At 38.3% G+C, this 20,306-nt stretch overlaps 1 protein-coding gene across 3 annotated transcripts in view; it reads left to right on the plus strand.

Annotated features, from left to right (window-relative positions):
• The window catches only part of ESYT2 (extended synaptotagmin 2), an 80,039-nt gene extending 69,121 nt beyond the window's left edge, over positions 1-10,918 (plus strand). For all 3 annotated transcript variants that reach the window (XM_032687329.1, XM_032687340.1, XM_032687351.1), the window contains 7 exons: positions 727-876; positions 1,898-2,286; positions 4,398-4,496; positions 5,075-5,206; positions 6,556-6,661; positions 7,541-7,590; positions 7,719-10,918. In XM_032687329.1, the coding sequence (XP_032543220.1) occupies positions 727-876; positions 1,898-2,286; positions 4,398-4,496; positions 5,075-5,206; positions 6,556-6,661; positions 7,541-7,590; positions 7,719-7,764 (972 nt within the window). In that variant the 3' untranslated portion in view covers positions 7,765-10,918. The remainder of the gene's footprint in view (positions 1-726; positions 877-1,897; positions 2,287-4,397; positions 4,497-5,074; positions 5,207-6,555; positions 6,662-7,540; positions 7,591-7,718) is intronic.
• The last annotated feature ends 9,388 nt before the right edge of the window (positions 10,919-20,306 follow it).

Genomic DNA, 20,306 nt, shown 5'->3' on the forward strand with positions numbered 1-20,306 from the left:
CATGAAAATTATACTTTAAGTGCTTTTTTTTAAGACCAGACTGTGAAATGTTTATTTCCATTTACTACTAAAAGAAAGAGACTATAACCAGACTCTCACTGCAAAAACATAGTTAATGGTTGTCTTCTCTAAAAAAAACCCAAACTAAACCAAAAAAAAACAAAACCAAAAACCCAAAACTCAAAAAACAAGTAAATTATGGATAGCTGTTTTGAACTAGCAGTCTTAATTACTAACAGAAATTGCTGTTATGTGTGGCTGATTTTATTCCTCTCTCCTACCAAGGAAGTATTTGCTTTATCCAAATACTGAAGAAGATATCCTTTTACACTGCTGACATATCATTTTACATAGTTCAAAGCAACTGAAGTGTAAATGAGGGCTGTCTTAGTTACTCTTCCTCTAACAGTTGTGGGAATTCATTTTCACACAGAGTTTGGAAACCATGTAATTATTTTGATTGTGGATCAGGGAGATGTAGATGTGATGGTTAGCTCTTTGGTTTGGGGTTGCTGTAGAAGGTAGGGTTGAAGAAATTAGGCATTGAGTGTGTTTGCTTTTACCTTCATCAATGTAATCTTAAAATCAAGGAAATTTGATGTAAGAACGAACTACAGTATTGTTTCGATTTTATTTTTTTTAAATAAAAACGTAATTTCCTTTTCTTTCTCTTAATTCTTACAAAAGCAGATGATGCAAAATGACTTGGCTTTTGTGTTACTTCAGGTGAGGGATGAACAGCACCAGTGTTCTTTGGGGAACTTCAAGCTGCCTCTAAGCCAGTTGCTAGAGAGTGAAGACTTAACTATGCATCAGCGGTTCCACTTGAGCAACTCTGGTCCAAACAGCACTATAAACATGAAGATTGCACTCAGGGTACTCTAAAACTTTTCACACTGTAAATATCTGAATATTTAGGGCTGTTGTGGCTCCTGGTCTGTTGGCTTTTTGAAGAAGATAATAGTACATTCACTTTGATATCACATGCCAAGTGTCCTTAGTTGTTGCAGTGCCATCAGTACACAAAATAACCTTTAATTTAAAAACATTCTATTTCAAAACCAGGCAATGTTTCAGATGAAACAGTGTCAATTGCATTAATTAAAACTGAGGTTCCCCGTGGTTTTAGGTTCGGAAATCACATTTGGAATCTGGATTCCTTCGGATCTCTTGTGACTCAGTAGGTTACAGATCAGAAATCACCTTTGTCTAGAAATGGAACTGAGGTCTTGATGATTTAAAAGGAATAAAGTTTATGGGGAAACAAAGTACGATCATAGTACTGGAAAAATTCCAACCGTCTTTCAAGCACACCGGAGTTTTGAAGGCAAAACTTGCATATTTGAAAGTTGGTTTTCTTTTTCCCCAGCTAAATTATTTGATTTAATAAGGTAGTATGTCTCTTTGCAAACACTGTCAAACTTATTTTTTCTTATCTAAGACCCTTTGTTGTTTACATGTCATTAATAAATTAAAATAACCTATAAAAGAGAAGGTAAGGACAATGAGTGAGAAGAAATTGTGATGTAAGATTGAATTTCAAAAAACTAGAAGAAAGAAATAGAATAGCTTTCCAGATAGCTAGAGCTGCAAATTAAATAGCACTTGCACCAGAAGCACATGGAATATGGGAAGGAAATAATGAGAATAATTCTAAATTAATGGAGAATTTCACACTGTTTCAAAGTTACTGCAGTTGCCACAAAGAAGGTGGAGCTGTGTTTTGCCATGCAAAACATTTGCTATTGTAGAGTGAATAAATGGGAATATTTTTGATTTTGCTTTAGCCTCTGAACTGTACAACTTGTCACCAGCCAGTACTCTTGTAGAAACAAATTTATTCTTGTTTTTGTGTACTGCAAAATAGTAATCTTATCTGTATTTCTCCTGTATCTAGGTCCTTTCTCTTGAAAAGCAAGCAAGATCTCCAGATCATCAACACTCAGCCCAAGTGAAAAGGCCATCTGTTTCCAAAGATGCAAGAAAATCATCTTTTAAGCCTCAGGTTCCTGTCTCGCCTACACCTGATTCAAACAAGCCTGTTCCAGCTTCCCCAGTGACTGACAGTGATAAAAAAACTGATGCAGCTGAAAAGAGTCAGGCTCCCAACGCCAGCCCGCAGTGGCCGACGGATCTGAGCCGCAGTTCCTCCAGCCTTCTCGCCTCCAACTTCTCCTATTCTCCCAGCCACCTGTCGGTCAAGGAGCCCACTCCCAGCATCGCCTCCGACATATCCCTGCCCATCGCCACGCAGGAGCTGCGCCAGAGGCTCCGGCAGCTGGAGAAGTAGGGCCTGAATCACTTGGGTTTGCAGCGCATCTAAGTTGGGTTACAAAAAGTGTCGCCAGTGCAGCCAGAGGAGGAGTGCTTAGTTCTCACTGCAGTAATATTTTTCCACTGTTCTGTCACTGTGATTTTCTGCTTGTTCTCGGTACCTCAGTTAAGACAGATTCTGCAATTAGAAGTTACCATGGCCATCGTCATCTGAAAGATAAAGTCCACCTAGTTCTCATGGCTGCACTCTGTAGTTCCATGCAATAGTTCCCTGTTTTCACTGCTGAATCCTATTAGCATTAATTAAACCAATTAAGGTTGAATATAGCTGGTATTTTTTAATTACTCAGAGGGATAGTTGACTACAAAGGATGTTAAATGAATAGTCAGTTACTGTTCAGTCAGTCAGGATTGCTGCAGCCATGCTTCCTTAAATTCTTGAGTTTTTTTTTTTTACTTGTTTCGATGGGCAGCTGTACATACCAAGTACAGGCAGCTGAGCAGCAGTCCTGCTCTGAATGGGAGAGTGGAAACCATTCCTTCCCTACTCATGTAACTTCTCTGTGAATCTTATTAGAAATATTTTATTTTTTTTTTGTAAGGGATTGAACTGATTCATCTTTTTCTCTATCAGAGTTCTCAAAATCAATACAATAATATAGGTTGGATGGAACCTCTGGAGATCAGTCAGCCCTCTGCTCAAAGCAAATCTCTCTTCAAAGTTAGATCAGGTTTCTTGGGCCTTGTCCAAACAAGTTTTGAATATCTCCAAGGATGGAGATTCTGTAAACCTTCTCAGCAACTCTGGTGCTTAACCACTCCACTGTGAAAACATTTCTCATTTCTATTGAAATTTATCTTGCTGCAAGTTGTCTGTGACCTCTTGTTATTTTACTGTGTACAGCCCTGAGGAGTCAGACTCGATCTTCTCTAAAATGTCTGTTTTAAGTACTGAAAGGCTGCAGCTGAGTCTGCTGTTGGCTGTCTCTTCAATTTGTACAAATCCACCACCTGCTTATGAGCTCCAGACCCCCATTTATCTTTATGGTCCTCTGCTGACTTGTCTTCATTTTGCCAAGTCTCTCTTCTGGCCCAAAACTGGGTTACACTTTGTTAATTATGATAAATATTGAAATACTACTCCTTATTTCATACACAAATGTCATAATTTCTGTTTTGATAAGAGTGGTAAAGCTCCAGGTAAAGAGATCATTTATTGCAGGCCACAAGTTTTTAGGTGCTCTGGTTATTTTTTATCTTTTTGAACTAAGAAAATACTGAAATGCTTCATTCTAATTTTTAAAGGGAATTACTTGGCAATTTTAATGGAGCAGTCACTCTGTAGTAGTTATTCACAACAGGCAGGCCTCTCCTTTGAAGTGACTTCAGGTGACTGAAAAATGCCAAATATGCCATATACTGTCCTGTGCAATATGGAAAAATATGGAATATGTGGAAAATACTCATAGTAAGTTTACACAAACTAAAATGAGCATTTCGTAGAGATGAGGGAGCTCTGCAAATATTGGCCTATTCAAAATTCTTAAACATGGTGTTTGCTTTTTATTTAGGCATGACATGTATTTGTAAGTGTAAATTGATTCTAATCTTACTTACATTGTGATATTAGCTATGGAAAAGTGAATTGGTTGTGTTTATGCTGTGATTTGAGCTTTAAGACAATAAGTGGGTTTAAGTATCACTATCTTAATCCCAAGAATATCTATATTGTTATGATTGGCTCTGGGCCATAGGTAAGAGTAGCCCATCACTGAGGTTTTCACTGCAGTTTGCACCACTGTTCTCTCCAATTTCCTAGACATTGCTTTAATGTTTATTTTAGGGTGAGCAAGTTCTTTACTGATACTTTTCAAAGTACTGAGGAGCAGCTGACCTCTAAACTGACAGGAATACCTGGCTTATTTTGGAGAGCAGAGTTTTTGGACAAGGAGCATGAAACTGATGGGGATATGCTCATATGCTCTCTTTCACATTAGTTTAGAGAAAAATTAAATGGATGATCCATGATTTCTGGGAAAACTACCTGGCATATCTTTCAGTTGGATCTTACTTTTAATACGCATTTTAAAAACTAAGCGTAATGTTCTGCTTTTTTCCTGCAGTGGAACAACCCTGGGGCAGTCTCCACTAGGACAGATTCAGCTAACAATTCGTCACAGTTCACAAAGAAACAAATTGATTGTGGTGGTGCATTCCTGCAGGTGAGCACAAAATACACAATTTCATTTTATATTTCTTTGTAAATTTTTCATAGCTTGCCTTACTTTTAAATTGGTTGTCTTGTCGATCTTCGTTATTTTTAAGGTAACATATCTGTAAACATCAGAATCACTAAAAACTTTGTCCAAGATTTTGCTGTGATGTTGTGTATTTGTCTATTATGCTCCTGTTAGATTTTAAATGAAAATGACCTGTAGTTTTTTATCAGCAGTGTCTGGAATTGTCTCTAAGAGACTGAATTTTGCACAGAATGGCTAAAACACATGATTTTTGAGAAGCCATATCAGGACTTTGATTTGGAATTTAGGAAACAATGTATTCTCACCTCTGCTGTCTGCTTACCATTTCTCTGGTGTTGAACAAGTCACTGCTTGACGTTTGTTTTAGTTTTTGTTTTCCACTGCTGTTACCTGTGTGCTGTATCCTGCACACCTTACTTTGTGCAGGATGCTCCAGAACTGCTTCATGTACTAAATTAAGTGATAGTAGTGTAGACACTTACATTCAGCAATGTCCTGTTGATTTTCTAAGTGCTTTTCCTCGTTTTTCATGGCCGCAGAAATCTAATCGCATTTTCAGAAGAAGGATCTGATCCGTATGTGCGAATGTATTTACTGCCCGATAAGAGACGATCAGGAAGAAGAAAAACACATGTATCAAAGAAGACATTAAACCCAGTGTTTGATCAAATGTATGTTCTAAACTATGTGTAGTAGTTTTATGTTGTGTAATTACAAAGCTGTCGAATCAAGGTTTCTGAGCTTTCCTGAACAGATGAACTGTTGGAGCTCCTAGTTGTCACCATCAGATTTGACCACACCTTTCTCTTCTGCTATAATAGGTCTTCTGTCCTTCTATTCCCTGTTTTCACTACAGCCCTTCTTGCTGTTCCCAGCCACTTCTCTGCTTCCTGCCTTATCCTGCACCAGCTACATCCCCCCTGTGCTGGTAGCTAAGCAGCAGCGTGCACTCTGCTGGCAGGTGACCAGCACACGAGTGCCTTTGGCTGGCCAGTGCTGTTGGTGTCCCTTCCTGCCAGGAAGCATGTTTGGCTGGTTGCCTGGCTGTTGCTGCCTTCTCGGGGGACTGGCCAGCCAGTGTCTCTTCATAGTCAAATTGCTTAGTCAATCTGCTTGGTAGCACTACTCAGCATCCAGGGAGTCAGGAAATTTCCTCATAAATTATATCCTGGCCCATATGTTGGAAGTTTTACAAGCTTGTGCGACATTATAATGCAGAAAAAGACTTATCCTTGAACTCTGCTTTTTGATAGTAGTTTCCCTTACATATCTGCCCCTTAGTTTCCCACCTATCACTTTTCAATTAAGACCTTTCTCTATAGACAGAAAATTAACTCGGGAAAAGCAAGACTTCAATCCCTTCTGTCTGAGAGAGATCTGTAAATCATTACTTAGAGGCTCCGGTAGGTTTTCCTGGTAGTGCAGGATGCTATCTCCTGTTCATTCCAGGTAATAGATTTATTTTACTGTGCCTTTCCAAGTAAAATGTATTGCAAAGCAATAAAGCTGTTTAGGAATTGTAGTGACAAATAGATGTAGGTTGTGGTATAACCTTGTCCTCACTTTCTCAAAGTTTCTGCTCCAGCAAACAAATTGCATTCTTCCTTAAAAGTGGATGTGTTTCCTTAGTGTGCCAGAGAAGAAAAGAAGCTCTGGTTATCAAGTACCAGGGATCAGTAAGACTGACCAGTCTTTCCCTTTTGGAGAATACTGATACTGAGCTGTCAGAGTAGTAGGATTCCACATTCTCTTCTCTCTGGAGTCAGTACTTGACTTTTCCCTTATTTTGTTTTACCAATGCCTTCTAGATGTCAAAAGTAACAGAAGTCTCAAACATTTGATGTTGATATTGAAGCAAAATTTTAGGCAAAACATTGGGATTTTTTTCTTCATTTGTCTCAGACCTCATTTTTTCATTTGGGGAGGAGGATAACTTGGTTTTGAATTGCTGTTTAGCTGTAGGAGCTGACCTTGCACCTCGGGTACAGAATTCCCTCTAAAGCATCACTTTGCCTGCCAGGTTTGATTTCAGTGTTTCCCTGCCTGAAGTACAGAGAAGAACACTAGATGTAGCAGTGAAGAACAGCGGTGGATTCTTGTCCAAAGATAAAGGGCTGCTTGGCAAAGTAAGTTGACAATAAGCAAATTCTCTTAATGCATCATGTTATTATATAAAACTAAAATCCTCTTGAGATATGAGCTTGTTAGTGTTGATTGAAGCACCTGAGTCAGGTATGAGGCTTTCAAAAAATATGTCAAGCTTTAGTAAGGGAAGGAACAGACCTGCAGAGCAGACAAATAATGAGGCAGTAATCTCTTCTAGAGAGCATTAAGTTCACATTAACAAAATAAATGTACTTGTCTGACTTAATAATCATATCAGAAGAGAAAGGAAATAACCAGGAGAAACCAGATGATATCTCAGCAAATGTTCAAACAAAACTGGAAAGACAAGCAAGAGTTCTTAGAGAAACACACAAGAAATTAAAATTCCAGTTTGTAAAATCCATGAGAAAGAACTGCTGCTGGAGACATTCCCAGTACCAACATCAGCTGTAGTGTTTATGACTTTAGTGTTCTATAGGCACACATTAAATCACCCCATTTCCTACCCATCTGATTTGGAGCATGAAAGAGGAATAGTAAATTCCTGCACCCTTGAAAATTGCCATATTTGACCTCTGAAGAGGATGAGAGATACAGAATCATGGTCAGTTCATGGTGAAGAGCGTCCTCAATTTTCCTGTTTCCCAGGAGGGCTATTGGCCACTGTCATGCTGTGAGGTGCTCTGGGACTGTGCCTCTGAAGGGTGTGGATTTTGAGGTCAAAAGCAGCAACTTGAAACTTTACTACAAGTCGGGCAGGTAGCAGCGAGCTATGATGACAAGGATGTAAAATATATTGTTTACTAATGGTGTTGCTTACGCTGGAGTTGACAGGATTGTCAGATTTGATCTTTAAAAGGCACACACAATACACTGATTGGTAATTTAATTTTCCACAGTTATTAATACCTCTGGCATCTGAAGAACTTGCTAAAGGCTGGACCCAGTGGTAAGTATAATATTTCCTTTATTAATAAAAATACTGCATACAATAACAGCTGTGTTAATAATAGTTTTAATAATACACCCTAAATGTAAAAAAAAAAATCCTTATTCTTTTTTTTTTTTCATTTTCAGGTATGATTTAACAGAAGATGGTACAAGGCCACATGGTGCAAGTTAGGCCCATGGATACCGGGAATTCCTCAAGCATAATTTTGCCAACCTTTATACATTTTTAATGCATTGATTTCACAGATGTACCGATATTATTTTTATAGTTTTACTGATTTAGTTCTTAGACACATCCCCAATAATTTTATAACACTTGGTCATTTTATGTAGACATAGCCTTTCTCATCGTTAAACTTTGTATTTTATTTTGCTAAACAGTTCTGTGTGTTACTGTAATGTGCAATAGTACAGTAAAGTAACCTTTTGTGTTTAAATTGAACTTTACGATGGCTGTACCTATTAGAAAGTGAAAAGAATATGTTCTACTGTTTTCCTGCCTTGTTTTATATCTCACCAAGGTATACTGTACCATGTAAATATATACTATTTTTTTATAATTCTTTCATGCTGGTTTGAATTCAGAAGAAAATCAGATAAAGGATATAGTTATTTTCTTCTAAATGCATGTTAATTTCTTCAGATGAATCTCTTTTGTCTTTGCAGCACAATGGTCTTAATCATTTTGTGATACTCTGCAAAAACAAACTGCAGAAAAACATTTTTACTTTATTGTGTTTCTGGCCCAGTGTGGCTGGCTTAAAATGTACAAAACATAAACATTTTAATATTTATATATAAATGTATTATTGAAAAATCATGCTATAGAATATTATAAATAAAAATGAGAATTCTATAAATACTGTATAAATAGAGGATGAGGTCCACGAATCACAGTTTCTAAATCTGAGTTTTCATTTAATGGAGTAAACATAACAAAGAGTACGGTTTTATTATACAGGTTCACTTGGATTTTGTTATTTATTCCTGTACTCTAGAGTACTAGACATGTGACCTTTTGAAGGTTTGAGGGCATGGATTTTTCTGTATTATAAAGAAAATCTCTAACCACTTTGAGCTGTCCTTACCACCATGTTTCACTGATTTATAAGGTAGACAAATCAGCTTGCAATGTCAGTTCATACAGTAGGCATATGTACAAGACATATGTTCCTTTTCTTATACAATACTATGCTAAAATAGTATGTTATGTGATACCTTCTGTAATACTCAAATGAACACCAAGAGGCAAGAAAATGGGAAACTGAGATGAAACTCATTTTTGCAGTTGCTTCATTGCTCCTCAGTGTGTTTGGTGCATGAACAAAATGCACTTCAGTGTTCCACACGGGTTTCCTGAGAAATCCTGGCACCCTCCTGGAGCTCTGCCATGGGCTGGGCCAGACTGCAGCAGTGACACCATGAGCACAAACTCATCGAAGCTGGGAGCTGAAGGGGGAGTATCAGCCCAAACAGCTGAACTCATAACTCTAATTTTATGCATTATGGGGAATTTTTTTTGTATTCAGAACTGATTTTTCTTCTTTTGGCAAGTTTTCTTGACTGTTAGAAAAATGTGCATTAAGAATCCAAGAGAACAATTTGGCTCTTTTAGAGCCAAGGCCCTCATCCTTGGATAAGTATGCAATTAGACAAAGTATATTATTTAGCTAAGATTCTAGGATGATCTCTCAGCCAAGAAAGAAATTTTAAAGCAGAATAATGAACTCCTGAAATTAGCTTTATCGTAAAACTACTGACAGAACCTTAACTCTAGGTGTAGAATATGCCTACATTACTAGATGTACCAAAGTGCCTACCATAGATGTAGCTTTTTAGTTTTTTCAAGTCTAAGAATTTCAGTATATGTCTGAATTCAGTTTAACATGAACATTTGTCATGGATGTGTGTGACACACACCCATACACCTCTATACAGTGATGGCCTTCTCATTGCCACGCTTTATACAAGACAATTTTATCAAAAAATCTTGCACTGTAAATTGTACTGTTAATGCTGTTACTGGACTGGGCAATAGGAAGAGATTCCTTGTCAGAAAACATTTCCATTTGAAGGCTTCACTCTATATTGGAATGTATGAGTATCTCAATGTATTCACTCACCTATTCATATAAAATATATTATGAAATGCATATTTTCTTTGCTAGTTCTCCATTAAAAAACTGTTAAGAATGGAAAGACAGAGAATGTTGTTAATGCCATGAAAATGCAGAACCTGAAAGCTGATCTAAATAAAGGAGGTCTAAGAGCAGCAGCTTAGCATAATTGTCTTTTGCCTTGGTTCAGTCCAAGGTGGAAGGACTTTTGCTGTGCATCCTGGCCAGTCACTCCACAGAGTTTGATCTGTAGCCAATAACTAGGCTGTTAAATTAATTTGATGTTTCAAGTCTTAAGTGAAATATGGGGACAGAAAACTCTGCACTTCAACAATAAAAAAGTGGACATTCTGTCTTTTAAAGTTTCAAGGTGGAAAATAATGCCATGTTTGGGTAAATGTGAGATGATAGCACAAAGTGGTGAGTAACTGAATTAAGTTTTCAAAATAGATTTGACAGGACTTTCCAGCATAGCTCACTACCTAAAACTAGGGATAGGTTCTTAGAGAGCCCACTTTCCATTCAGGAATCTGAAATGAAGAGATTGGGTTGTCATTGCAGTATGGCAACAATAATTTCTGTTGTTTGTAATCAGTCCTGGATGCCAGACTCTGTAGAAAGGTTCTCCTGAGTGAATTTGGACCAGCCTATGACTGCCTAGATGAGATTGATTCGTTTGATAGTAGATGGAACTTCTGTATTAAACTTACCAAATTCCGATTGTTCCGTTTATATGGAAGTAGAAAGGACAATTTTGCCTCTCGGCAAAAAATGCACCTCATTATCAAGTCATTTATTCAATATCAACCGATAGCTTTTCATGTAGTTCTTGTTTATCCTGTGCCTTAAAATATGAACATATGAAGATGTTTAAGAAATGGTTAAAAATAAGCTTTGTTACCTGTATATACCAACACATGTTCTCTACTATTGAAACTGTTTTTAGAATTACTCTGCTTCACTGTCAGGAAAACCAGCTTTCTGAACTCTAGCAGTGGTGTAACCCGGACTCAAATCAGCATGCATATCACTTGGAGTTGGACTAAACAAGTTTTAATTTTCTGTCTTGAATCCTTTATCAGAGCTGCAGCAAATGGTGAGAGTTGAAATGAGAACAAAGGGTAATCAATTTTGTACAGATTGCCTTTTTTGCTCATGTAATTCTACATTATGATGCATGTATTTATTCAATAAATGGTTCGTATGGAAGTCGGTGTGTTGCTTCCCTCTACACACACACTCCCTTTTCCTCTCTTTTGCATATCCCTGTCCTAATTGGTAGTAGGATAAGGTGAATTTTTAAAATAGTTACGTATGCTGACTCTAACATGGAGAGCCTTACTGTAAGGTCTGTAGGCAGATTTTGGGTCTTACATGAGAGAAAATGGAGTGAAAAATGCAGGATACTTTATGGGGAATTCTGTGCTTCTTGTTCTGGAACAGGTTCACACATAAGAATTAGTTGGCCCTTTTTTCAACTTCAATGTCTAATTTTTTTTTTCTCCTAAATGGACTGATTGAATAAATTGTCATGATTCTAGCACTTACTAATCAGTTGTCATTAATTATGTTCTAGAACTGTATGTAATTGCCTTAGATTTAGATTGAGCAGATTTCCACCTGTGACATTCTTTCCTGTCTGTCACCTGCTTGGTAAGGCAGATGTTGATGGAAAATGTAATGATGTACTGCATAAATAACAAAAGGGGTATTGGAGCCCCTATGGCAGAAAAACTGCCATAGAAATTATGCTGTTTGCATTAAACATTAATTTATAATTCATTATGATACTATAATTAATTATAATAGCTATTCCCTTAAACAGCTACAACTTTTCTAAATTCCTAATACTCAGTCAATTTGCATCAACCATAAATAAAAGCTGCAGAAGTTTGTCACCCAGTCGCTCTCACATTTAGAAGGGACCCCACTAGATAATCTTTATTGATACCAACTACAAAATTGTGTTCAGTTTTGGTGTATTTGGGTTTTTTTCCTAGGGGAGATAAGTCCCTTTTTTTAGCAGAATAAAGGGTCTCTAGTAATCAATAGGAAGGCAGCTAATGCCAAGTAAAAGCCTATCTCCATAACTCCCTCACAGCCAGATGTTTCTGGATGGCACAATTCCTGGCAGTGCCAGTACTGATCAGGTGTCAGCATTTTCCTGACTTGGGTCAAAGTCAAACCTTCGATTCAGTCCTGCAAGACAGGTGGTGCCTGGGTCAGCGCTGCCTGTGTGTTCATAAGAACTTGTTAGAGAGCAGAAATAACTGTGCAAAACACTCTTCCAGATGACTTTGATAATAATTTGATGGTCTCACCCAAGCCTAGTTTTTTCTTAATATTTGCTATACCTTTTAGACTCGTTAGGGTTTTTAGTTTATCCAGGCTTCTTCTAGGAGCAGTGTTTGCCAATGGCACCTTTGACATTTGGTAGAAAGAACCAAGGCTTCAGATGGTCCTAGACTTTTTGTGGTTGTAGCTGGTTGCTGAAGGGGTCAGACTATTTAATGCCAAATGATGTTTTTATCTAAAAGTGTCTAACCGTTGTATGCTCTCCTACTGATTTCTAAGGCAGTCAGGCTCTCAACAATATTCTCAGCCACCTTCTGAAATATATTTTATGAAAAATGCAAAAATCCACTTGTATTTCTTTCAGTGTTATGCAGTGAATTTAGCTGCCAGAGTAGATGGCAGCTCTGGGAGGCAAGTTCTCTAATCTGTATTCATGTGATAGAGGTGATGCTCTCTGTTCTCACTGTCTGCAGGGAATATTGCTTGCCAGTCATCTACACTGGAATCCAATTTGAGCAGGCTCCTGCATCTGTTTCCTCACACACCACCAAAGTGAGGACAACCTGTCTTTCACTTTTGTTAATCTTTGAATCCTCAGTATTTGTAAACTTTATAGCAAAGGAATTAAGGCCTAATAGTGATCATTCTTCCCTTTAAAATCCACCTTGAAACAGGTCCAAGGAAAAACAAAGCCAGGCAAGATTCCAACCTTCCATTCCCAGGCTGTGATAAGGCTGATTTGTGGCCGATTCCAGGTGTGTGGCCTGGAGACAGCGTGGTCCAGTCCTGCCAGAACTTGGTACCCAGCTCCACCCCGAGCTGGGCTCAGAGCACCTCAGCCTCCACACAGGAAAGGATGTACAGCACAAAGTTGGGGTGTCCCAGCACCTGGCTATGATTTCACTCATCATTGTGTGGAAAGAATCTAATTGCTGATCAATTTTATTTATGAATTATCTAAGCAAAGTAGCTCCTGTCTGCAGGAGGTGGCACTAGATGACCTGCTGAGGTCCTTTCCAACCTGAATTGTTTTATGACTCTCAAGTGTGTTTTTTTTAAACATTGAGGCAAGCTCAGTAAATGTACTGGAGCTCTGTGCACTCCTGGGTCTGTGCAGTAGGTCTTCCTGGGCATTTTGCTTCCTGAGCCCAAGCTCTCAGGGATGGGCACATGGCAACTCTGACTGGGCAGAAAAAAGGAGGCACACAGCTGGAAGCTGAAAGCTTTGAGTCAGGATCGTAAAATTTAATAGGAATTAAAAATACAATAATCTATGGATAGAAGTTGATTTGTAGGTAATGGTAGCAAAGTGATAATTGTCTGTAGGTACTGAATGAAAGGCCATTCATTTTACTGGAAAATTAGGATGAGATTCCTAAAGCAAAAAATGGTGCACACATTTCATGGACGTTGTTTCCAGCATGGAATTTCAAATAAGTTTTTTTATTCTTCAGTTGAATTTGCAAGCTAGTGTGTTATTCTACAAACTCCCAGAGACTGACAACTGGAGCTTACCAAGCATTTCACAATGATTAATAATTTAACAAAGAATATTCTGCAAGACAGTTCCATGCAAACTTTAGCATGGGAGAAATGCTTCAGCTGATAGGCTGAAATCCCTGGCATATTTTGCATGTTTGTCATTGCTATCTGTGAGTTTAGTTGGAGTTGCTGTGTTGCAATGTTTGCCACCTAGAATTCATAGGAAAGTTCACCTGGGTTTGCATGAATCCTAAAATGTTCTCTGAGCTACAGCAACTGTGATAACCACAGAAGGGGAGCTCTGTTGGGACTTCCAGCCCAGAGTCCACCTGGATACATTTGATGAATTGACAGCAGCATCCAAACAAAGAATTTGGATCATTTCTGGATCTGTCATTCATACAGGTGGTGACAATGAAATAAAAGGTTAAAAAGGGTTAATGGAAATGGAGGTTCATGACTTGGGAATAGTATTCGTATCAATGCTGGTTCTTTGTTTTATTTGGTAAATCATTAATTAATTTGCATGTAAAATAAGTTGGAATTGAAAATTTAAAATACTAAGGTGAGCTTTCTGAAAAGAGGTGTTAATCTTGGAGTTTTAGGCAACTTTGTTCTAGGTCATATTTTTTTATTTAATATGCTTTTTCAAGTTCAGATTATTGGAGATGTAAAAATGGCTTGATTTCTAATTTTTTTATAAAGAATATTAATTTTGTTTTTCTTGTCTTTCACAGTGAGACTTTAAAGTTTTTGGATTTATGGTCATTACTGCCCAATTTTTTATTTCTGAAGGCACTGTTATATTCCACTAGATGGTGGTGTAGACCCTATTCTCAAAATCCTTTTCTGCTGCCTGTGCATTTTGTTTCTTGTACAATCAGGAGGTGGTCTGGATTCAAGGCATCTTTGGGAGTGGAGCCTCAAGTCATCCTGGTTTAAAAGCAGTGAACAACAGGCATGGTCCCCACTGTGCTCCGCTCTCCCCCTTTGCTCTGAGGGGCTGGTGATGCCAAAAGAATTGAGTTTCATAATGGGAGATTCAATTTGCCAAAACGGTTTTGTGAAAGTATTTAGTCATGAGGCACAGGGAGATTAAAAAAACTGGTCCAAGACATGAGGAAACATGAAAGTTCTGGAAGATTAAGGTTCTAAGTTCACCAGAAATTTAGCATGGCACTCTCAGCAATTCACCACAGCTATTTTGTGCCTTAGGTATCAAATTATATTTGATTCTAGAACTCCCTCGAGTTGCTGACAGAACTTTAATAAGATTAGGTGCAAAAAGCTGAAATTAATCAGAGGCAGGCAGAAGTGAAATTACAGTTCAAGACACAGGAAAGGGCCTTTGAAACATCACTATGCTTTAAGTATTTGCTGTTGATTCAAGCATGCAGATAGAAACTCAGGATATATAACAATGAAAGGCATCGTGGAACAGAACAATAAACATGGGGCTAAGGGGACACAGATCAAATTCTACTAGAAAAAGTAACTTACAAATCAATTTTCCCTTGTTTAAGGACATGATCAGAAAATATTTGCCAAAACACAGGTCTCATGATAGGAAAACTGTTTGATGCCCAGAACAGGAATAAATGACAGATATCTAAACTATGAACCTGTAAGCACTCACAAGTGCCTGACTTCAAATATCCCCAGCCTGATACTGCACTGAGCAAGTACCACACTACTGTTAATTTTGCATGAAGGAAGGAGGACATGCAGCCTGGAAGAAAAGCAAGGTGAGTCATCAGCATTCCAGTCTTTCACACTTGTGGATACATTCTCCTCCTAGGATAATAGTACCACAGTCTAAATTAGTAGGTGTATTTGGGGAGAAAAGGTGGATACCAGAATCTTTGTGCAACCTAGGACACATGTACATAAACATATATATATATGTATAAACAAATATGGATAAGCAAATCATGTCCATTCTGATACTTGTACAGTATTTTCATGTTTCATACTAGACAGATGGAACAGAGATGGTGTCATATCTAGGTGATGCACATCTATCACAATGAAACCTCTAAGAGCACTTGCAAAAGTAATAATAACAGCATTTTTGTAGTTTAGAAACAATTCTTCTCCTAAAGACTAAAATAGAATGAAAGCTGCAAGGAGACAGAACACTTAAAAGAGCTGTAAATCTCTATCAGAATGTAACATTTAATAGGGTTAAAGTAATATAGACATGGCATTTATAACTGGAGTGTTTTATATCTGACACAAATTAACTGACAAACTAGTATCATAAATTTACTGTGATACATAATATTCCAAAAGATGACATAACTTTAGAAAATGTTTGCTGTAGTTATCATGAAAAATTATACTCCTTTTATTTACAGTGGGACGGATTCATCTATGAAAATAATGTTATTGTAATTTCTTTTTGTGGGCATTTTATAACATTTCAGAAATCTTTCAATTTTCATGGTAGTAATAGTGAGCAGAGAAAATTACTCTGATTTGTAACACTGTCTATAAGGAACGAGTGATAACAGTAAGAACATAATAACACAGCAAATAATAATGATAGTATCAATGAATTGTTTGGGTTGGAAGGGATTCTCAAGATCATCTCATTCCTTCCTCCCTGCCATATGCAAGGACACCTTCCACTAGATCAGGTTGCTCAAAGCTCCATCCAACCTGGCCTTGAACACTTCCAGGGATGGGGCATCCACAACTTCTCTGGGCAATCTGAGCCTGTGCCTCACCACACTCATAAAAAATTTCTTCCTAATATTTAATCTAAACCTGCCTTCTTTCAGTTTAAAGCCATTCCCTCTTGCCCTGTCACTCCATGGCCTTGTGAAAAGTCTCTCTGCAGCTCTCCTATAGCCCATTTTAGGCACTGAACACCCCCAACTCTCTCAGCCTGTCTCCATGCCAGAGGTGCTCCAGCCCCGAGATCGACGTCGTGATATAATAAATAAGTATTTTATCATAAAGCATAATAACAAAGTGGAAAAACAACAACAAAAAAAAAGAGCTGCACTGTTTTCTCAGCTTAAATTCCCCTGTGGATCCCTGCAGACCTCCGGCAGTACCGGGCAGCTCCCACGGGGCGGCAGTTCAGGACTTCGGGAAAATCCGCAGCCACTCCAGGGAGTGGCTCTCCCGAACAGCTTTTGCATTCCCTCTGCGCATTTCATTTCCTTATTTTTGTGGCAGTTAACAAGGATAAATTTTTTTTTCTTACGTGGCGAATTTTTTTTTCCACTTAATCTCTTAAACTCTAAAATTGATTCGTGTTAATATTAATAATTTAAGGGAAATAAGCCGTTTCACGGTCTAATCACACCAGCACCGAGAAGTGACAGTTGCCTCTGCATAAAGGATGGCATGATTGGCAGGATTACCTTCAGGCAAGGGAGATCTGGAGAAGTGGAATAGTGTGAAACTTCATCCCTCTCCCATGCTGTTCGGATTATTTATCAAAGTATGTGAAGATCAAAAAAAAAATCAAGGGAAATGCATGCATGTAAATTATTAACAGCCTGCCTCAGAGGATGAGCAGATTTTGTTCATACTTCATCAGCTATAACAAATTTTATTACATATTCAAAGAAATAAACCTAGGAGTTACAATTCTAACATGGTAGTAGATAATGTGTACAATAATCTCATCAGAAACTATTATCTAGAAAATAACGTTGTAATATTAAAAAAAAAAAAGTGTCAAGAAAGAATCTGATGTTCAGGGAATTACTTGTTTATTTTTTATTTGTCATATTGACTCCTGTAGGTTGAAATGGAATACTTGCTCTAGCCCAAACAACAGTATTCTGGTGTGAGCCATTTGTAATTGAGATCTCTCATACAGGCCACCAACAAGAATAAAGACCAGTTCAGGAAGTGGTAGCACAAAAGTAAATCTTTATTTGCTGTTGCTCAGCAACCATGTGTGAAAGGCCCATTTTTCATTTTTGCCTTAACTTGACTTGACAGGAAAATGATAATAAATATGAGATTATTATCACAGGGTATAGATTATTTTGAACAGATGAACAGATATGTCAAAGAAAGGCATGTAATTTAGTACTATTGAAAGGGAGAACATTAGAGAAACTGAAAATAGAGTTGTAGGTTCATTACCAGCTTGCAGTTCATGCATAATTCTTGAAAAAACCTGCAAAACGTTATTCTGCCTCTCTGGTTTCTCTGTGTGGTCCTTTAAAATGAATCATTTGGTGTTATTCAGCCTGTTGTTATCTGTGTCAACTTCTAGTTTCAATACTATGAAAAAAAATCATTCTGTGGTTGCCATGCAACAGAAATTAAAAGCTAAAATATGTTTTAGTTCGTTTGCTAAATGGATATGTGCCTGACTAAATAAACAGTAACCAGGTGACTAATGTAGCTCTAATTAAAAGACTAATCAAGGTATTAATGAAATATTCAGTCTATGTGAGTCATGATAAATAAATCCATCAGTTTGAATCTAAAATGGCAAAGATTTTTAATATATGCAGAAATTTTTTAATATAGGCAGACATTAGCACAATGCATAATTGTCTTTTTTATATATTTTTTAATTTGCTTTTACTATTCTACAGGTGTGCTGATTGCTCATGCAACTTATTTCAAGCAAACTGTTTCACAGGCTCCTTGCACTTAGGTGAACTCCTAACTTCAGAAATAAAGTCAGGTCCATAGGATCTGAAACAAGCTGGATTCTTCATCCTTCTTTACTGCAGCAAAGTGCTACCTTCTTTTGGAAGTCTGCTTCTGGAAGTCAGTGCCTGCCAGCTGTCACAGTGTGGGGATTAGGGCTGGAGGACAGGTGCTATTTCAAGGGATTGTCCAGGGATCAGTCTCTTGCTGGATTCCCTTTTTCTCACTACAAAGGAGACAGGCCTTTGCCTGTGTGGAAGTGTGGACTGAGGAGGTGTGTGTGTGTGCTTGGCTTCAGGTGGACACATGGAGTGGCACCGAGCTGCTGGTGCACAGTGATGTTGCCCAAGAAGATGAGGTTTTGGCTGCCAAGTCCTTCTCCCACATTGTCCCTGCCTTGAGCACGTGACTATCTCAATCACAAACTGGAAGGAACGGAACCCATTCTCCTGCCAACAGTACTTTCTTTGTGGTACATTGTTTCAAAACCCAGTTATTTCAGAAGTTGCACATGGACTCAGCTGATGATTCAGGAATTGAAACAGTTTTTAGTTTTGTTTTCAATAACTTTAGTCCTGTTATGTACATTTTTAAAGCAATACAGAATAGCATTATTTATATAGGATAAGCCCATAATAAACTATTTTTCCTCCTATAGTCTTCAAACTGTATAAAATCCAAGAAAATAGTTTACTTGAGAATTTTAAAACGTAAATCAGGAAAAGTCTGTAAGTCAAATATAGATGGCAGAAAATGAGACAAGTCTTAATTTTGAATATAAACCAATGTTGTGAAAGGTAGGATGATTAAAGAAGACTCTACGTTAAAAATTAAAATATTAGCAGAAGACATAAATACTACTTTGAAAAGGAGTGAATTTTTACATATGCTATTAAATAAAATCTGAAATACACCATATTTTTATAAATTAAAATCCTGAAAAGTCCAACCAGCTGTGAGAACTTGTATGGAAATTACAGTCAGTTTTCTGTTTGTCTGCACAGTGAGGCAGCACATGCTGTACTGCTTCCACAGACTAAAAGTAAATGACTCAGTCATGCACCTCTCTCTTCTGAACAGCCAACAACACTGAGAAATATTATGCTACTGCAAATGCAAAATGGAAAGATACAAATTAAGCCCTTAACAAGACACACTGGCTGGTTTTGGTTTGCAGAAGAGCTCAAACAAATGGACTGGGGAGTATTAGAGAATTCAAGGATCGGAGTCCAACTATTTCCAAACACTGCAAATTAAGTTTGAGAAGAAACAGAAAGAAGCATTTGCTGATACATTTAAAAAAAAAAAAAAATCATGTGTTGTCAAAGTGTCAGTATAATCTGGACTACATAATCTCTGATAAATTCTGGTGAGTAGCTTGTTTAACTCTTGATCGCTTTGGCTGAAGAGTGCGAAATACACGTGCTGTTCACCAGGACTGTGAGTAAAGGCTTTGCTGCCAGCACTAGCAACAAAACATTAGCAAAAAAAAGCCACCAGTGTAATGGTGATGTTTTCATAAGAGCAGTACGTCCACATTACCAGAAATTCCACATTACCAGAAATCCGTAGAAGCCATACCATTTCTTAAGCCTGAACTTGTATTTAACTTGTATTTAACTCAGCGTGTCTTACCCCAGTTTGAGGGCATAGAGACCTTTGAGGTCTCTACAGAAAGGGCACAGTGAGGAGCGGCTGAGGGAGCTGGGGGTGTTTATCCTGGAGGAGTCTCAGGGGAGACCTTATCCCCCTCTGCATCTCCCTGACAGGAGGTGGTAGCCAGCTGGGGGTCAGGCTCTCCTCCCAGGCAACCAGCGGCAGGATGAGAGGACACACTCTTAAGCTGTGCCAGGGGAGGTTTAGGTTGGACATAGGAGGAATTTCTTCACAGAAAGGGTGATTAGACATTGGAATGGGCTGCCCAGTCACCGCCCCAGGAGGTGTTTAAGGAAAGACTGGACGTGGCACTTAGTGCTATGACCCGGTTGACGTGGTGGTGTTCGGCCACAGGTTGGACTCGAAGATCTCAGAGATCTTTTCCCACCCAATTGACTGCGATTCCGTGATTTTCGAACCCCGCCCCGTGCCGGGGGCTGGTCCCGCAGCCTCCACACTCAGCGGGGCCGCGCGCGGGAAGGAAGCGGGCGGTGGGAGGAGAGGAGGTGGCGGCCGAACTCTCGCGAGACGAGGC

The sequence above is a fragment of the Chiroxiphia lanceolata genome, chromosome 1, assembly GCF_009829145.1.
Source record: "Chiroxiphia lanceolata isolate bChiLan1 chromosome 1, bChiLan1.pri, whole genome shotgun sequence".
In the NCBI taxonomy this organism is placed as follows: Eukaryota; Metazoa; Chordata; class Aves; order Passeriformes; family Pipridae; genus Chiroxiphia; species Chiroxiphia lanceolata.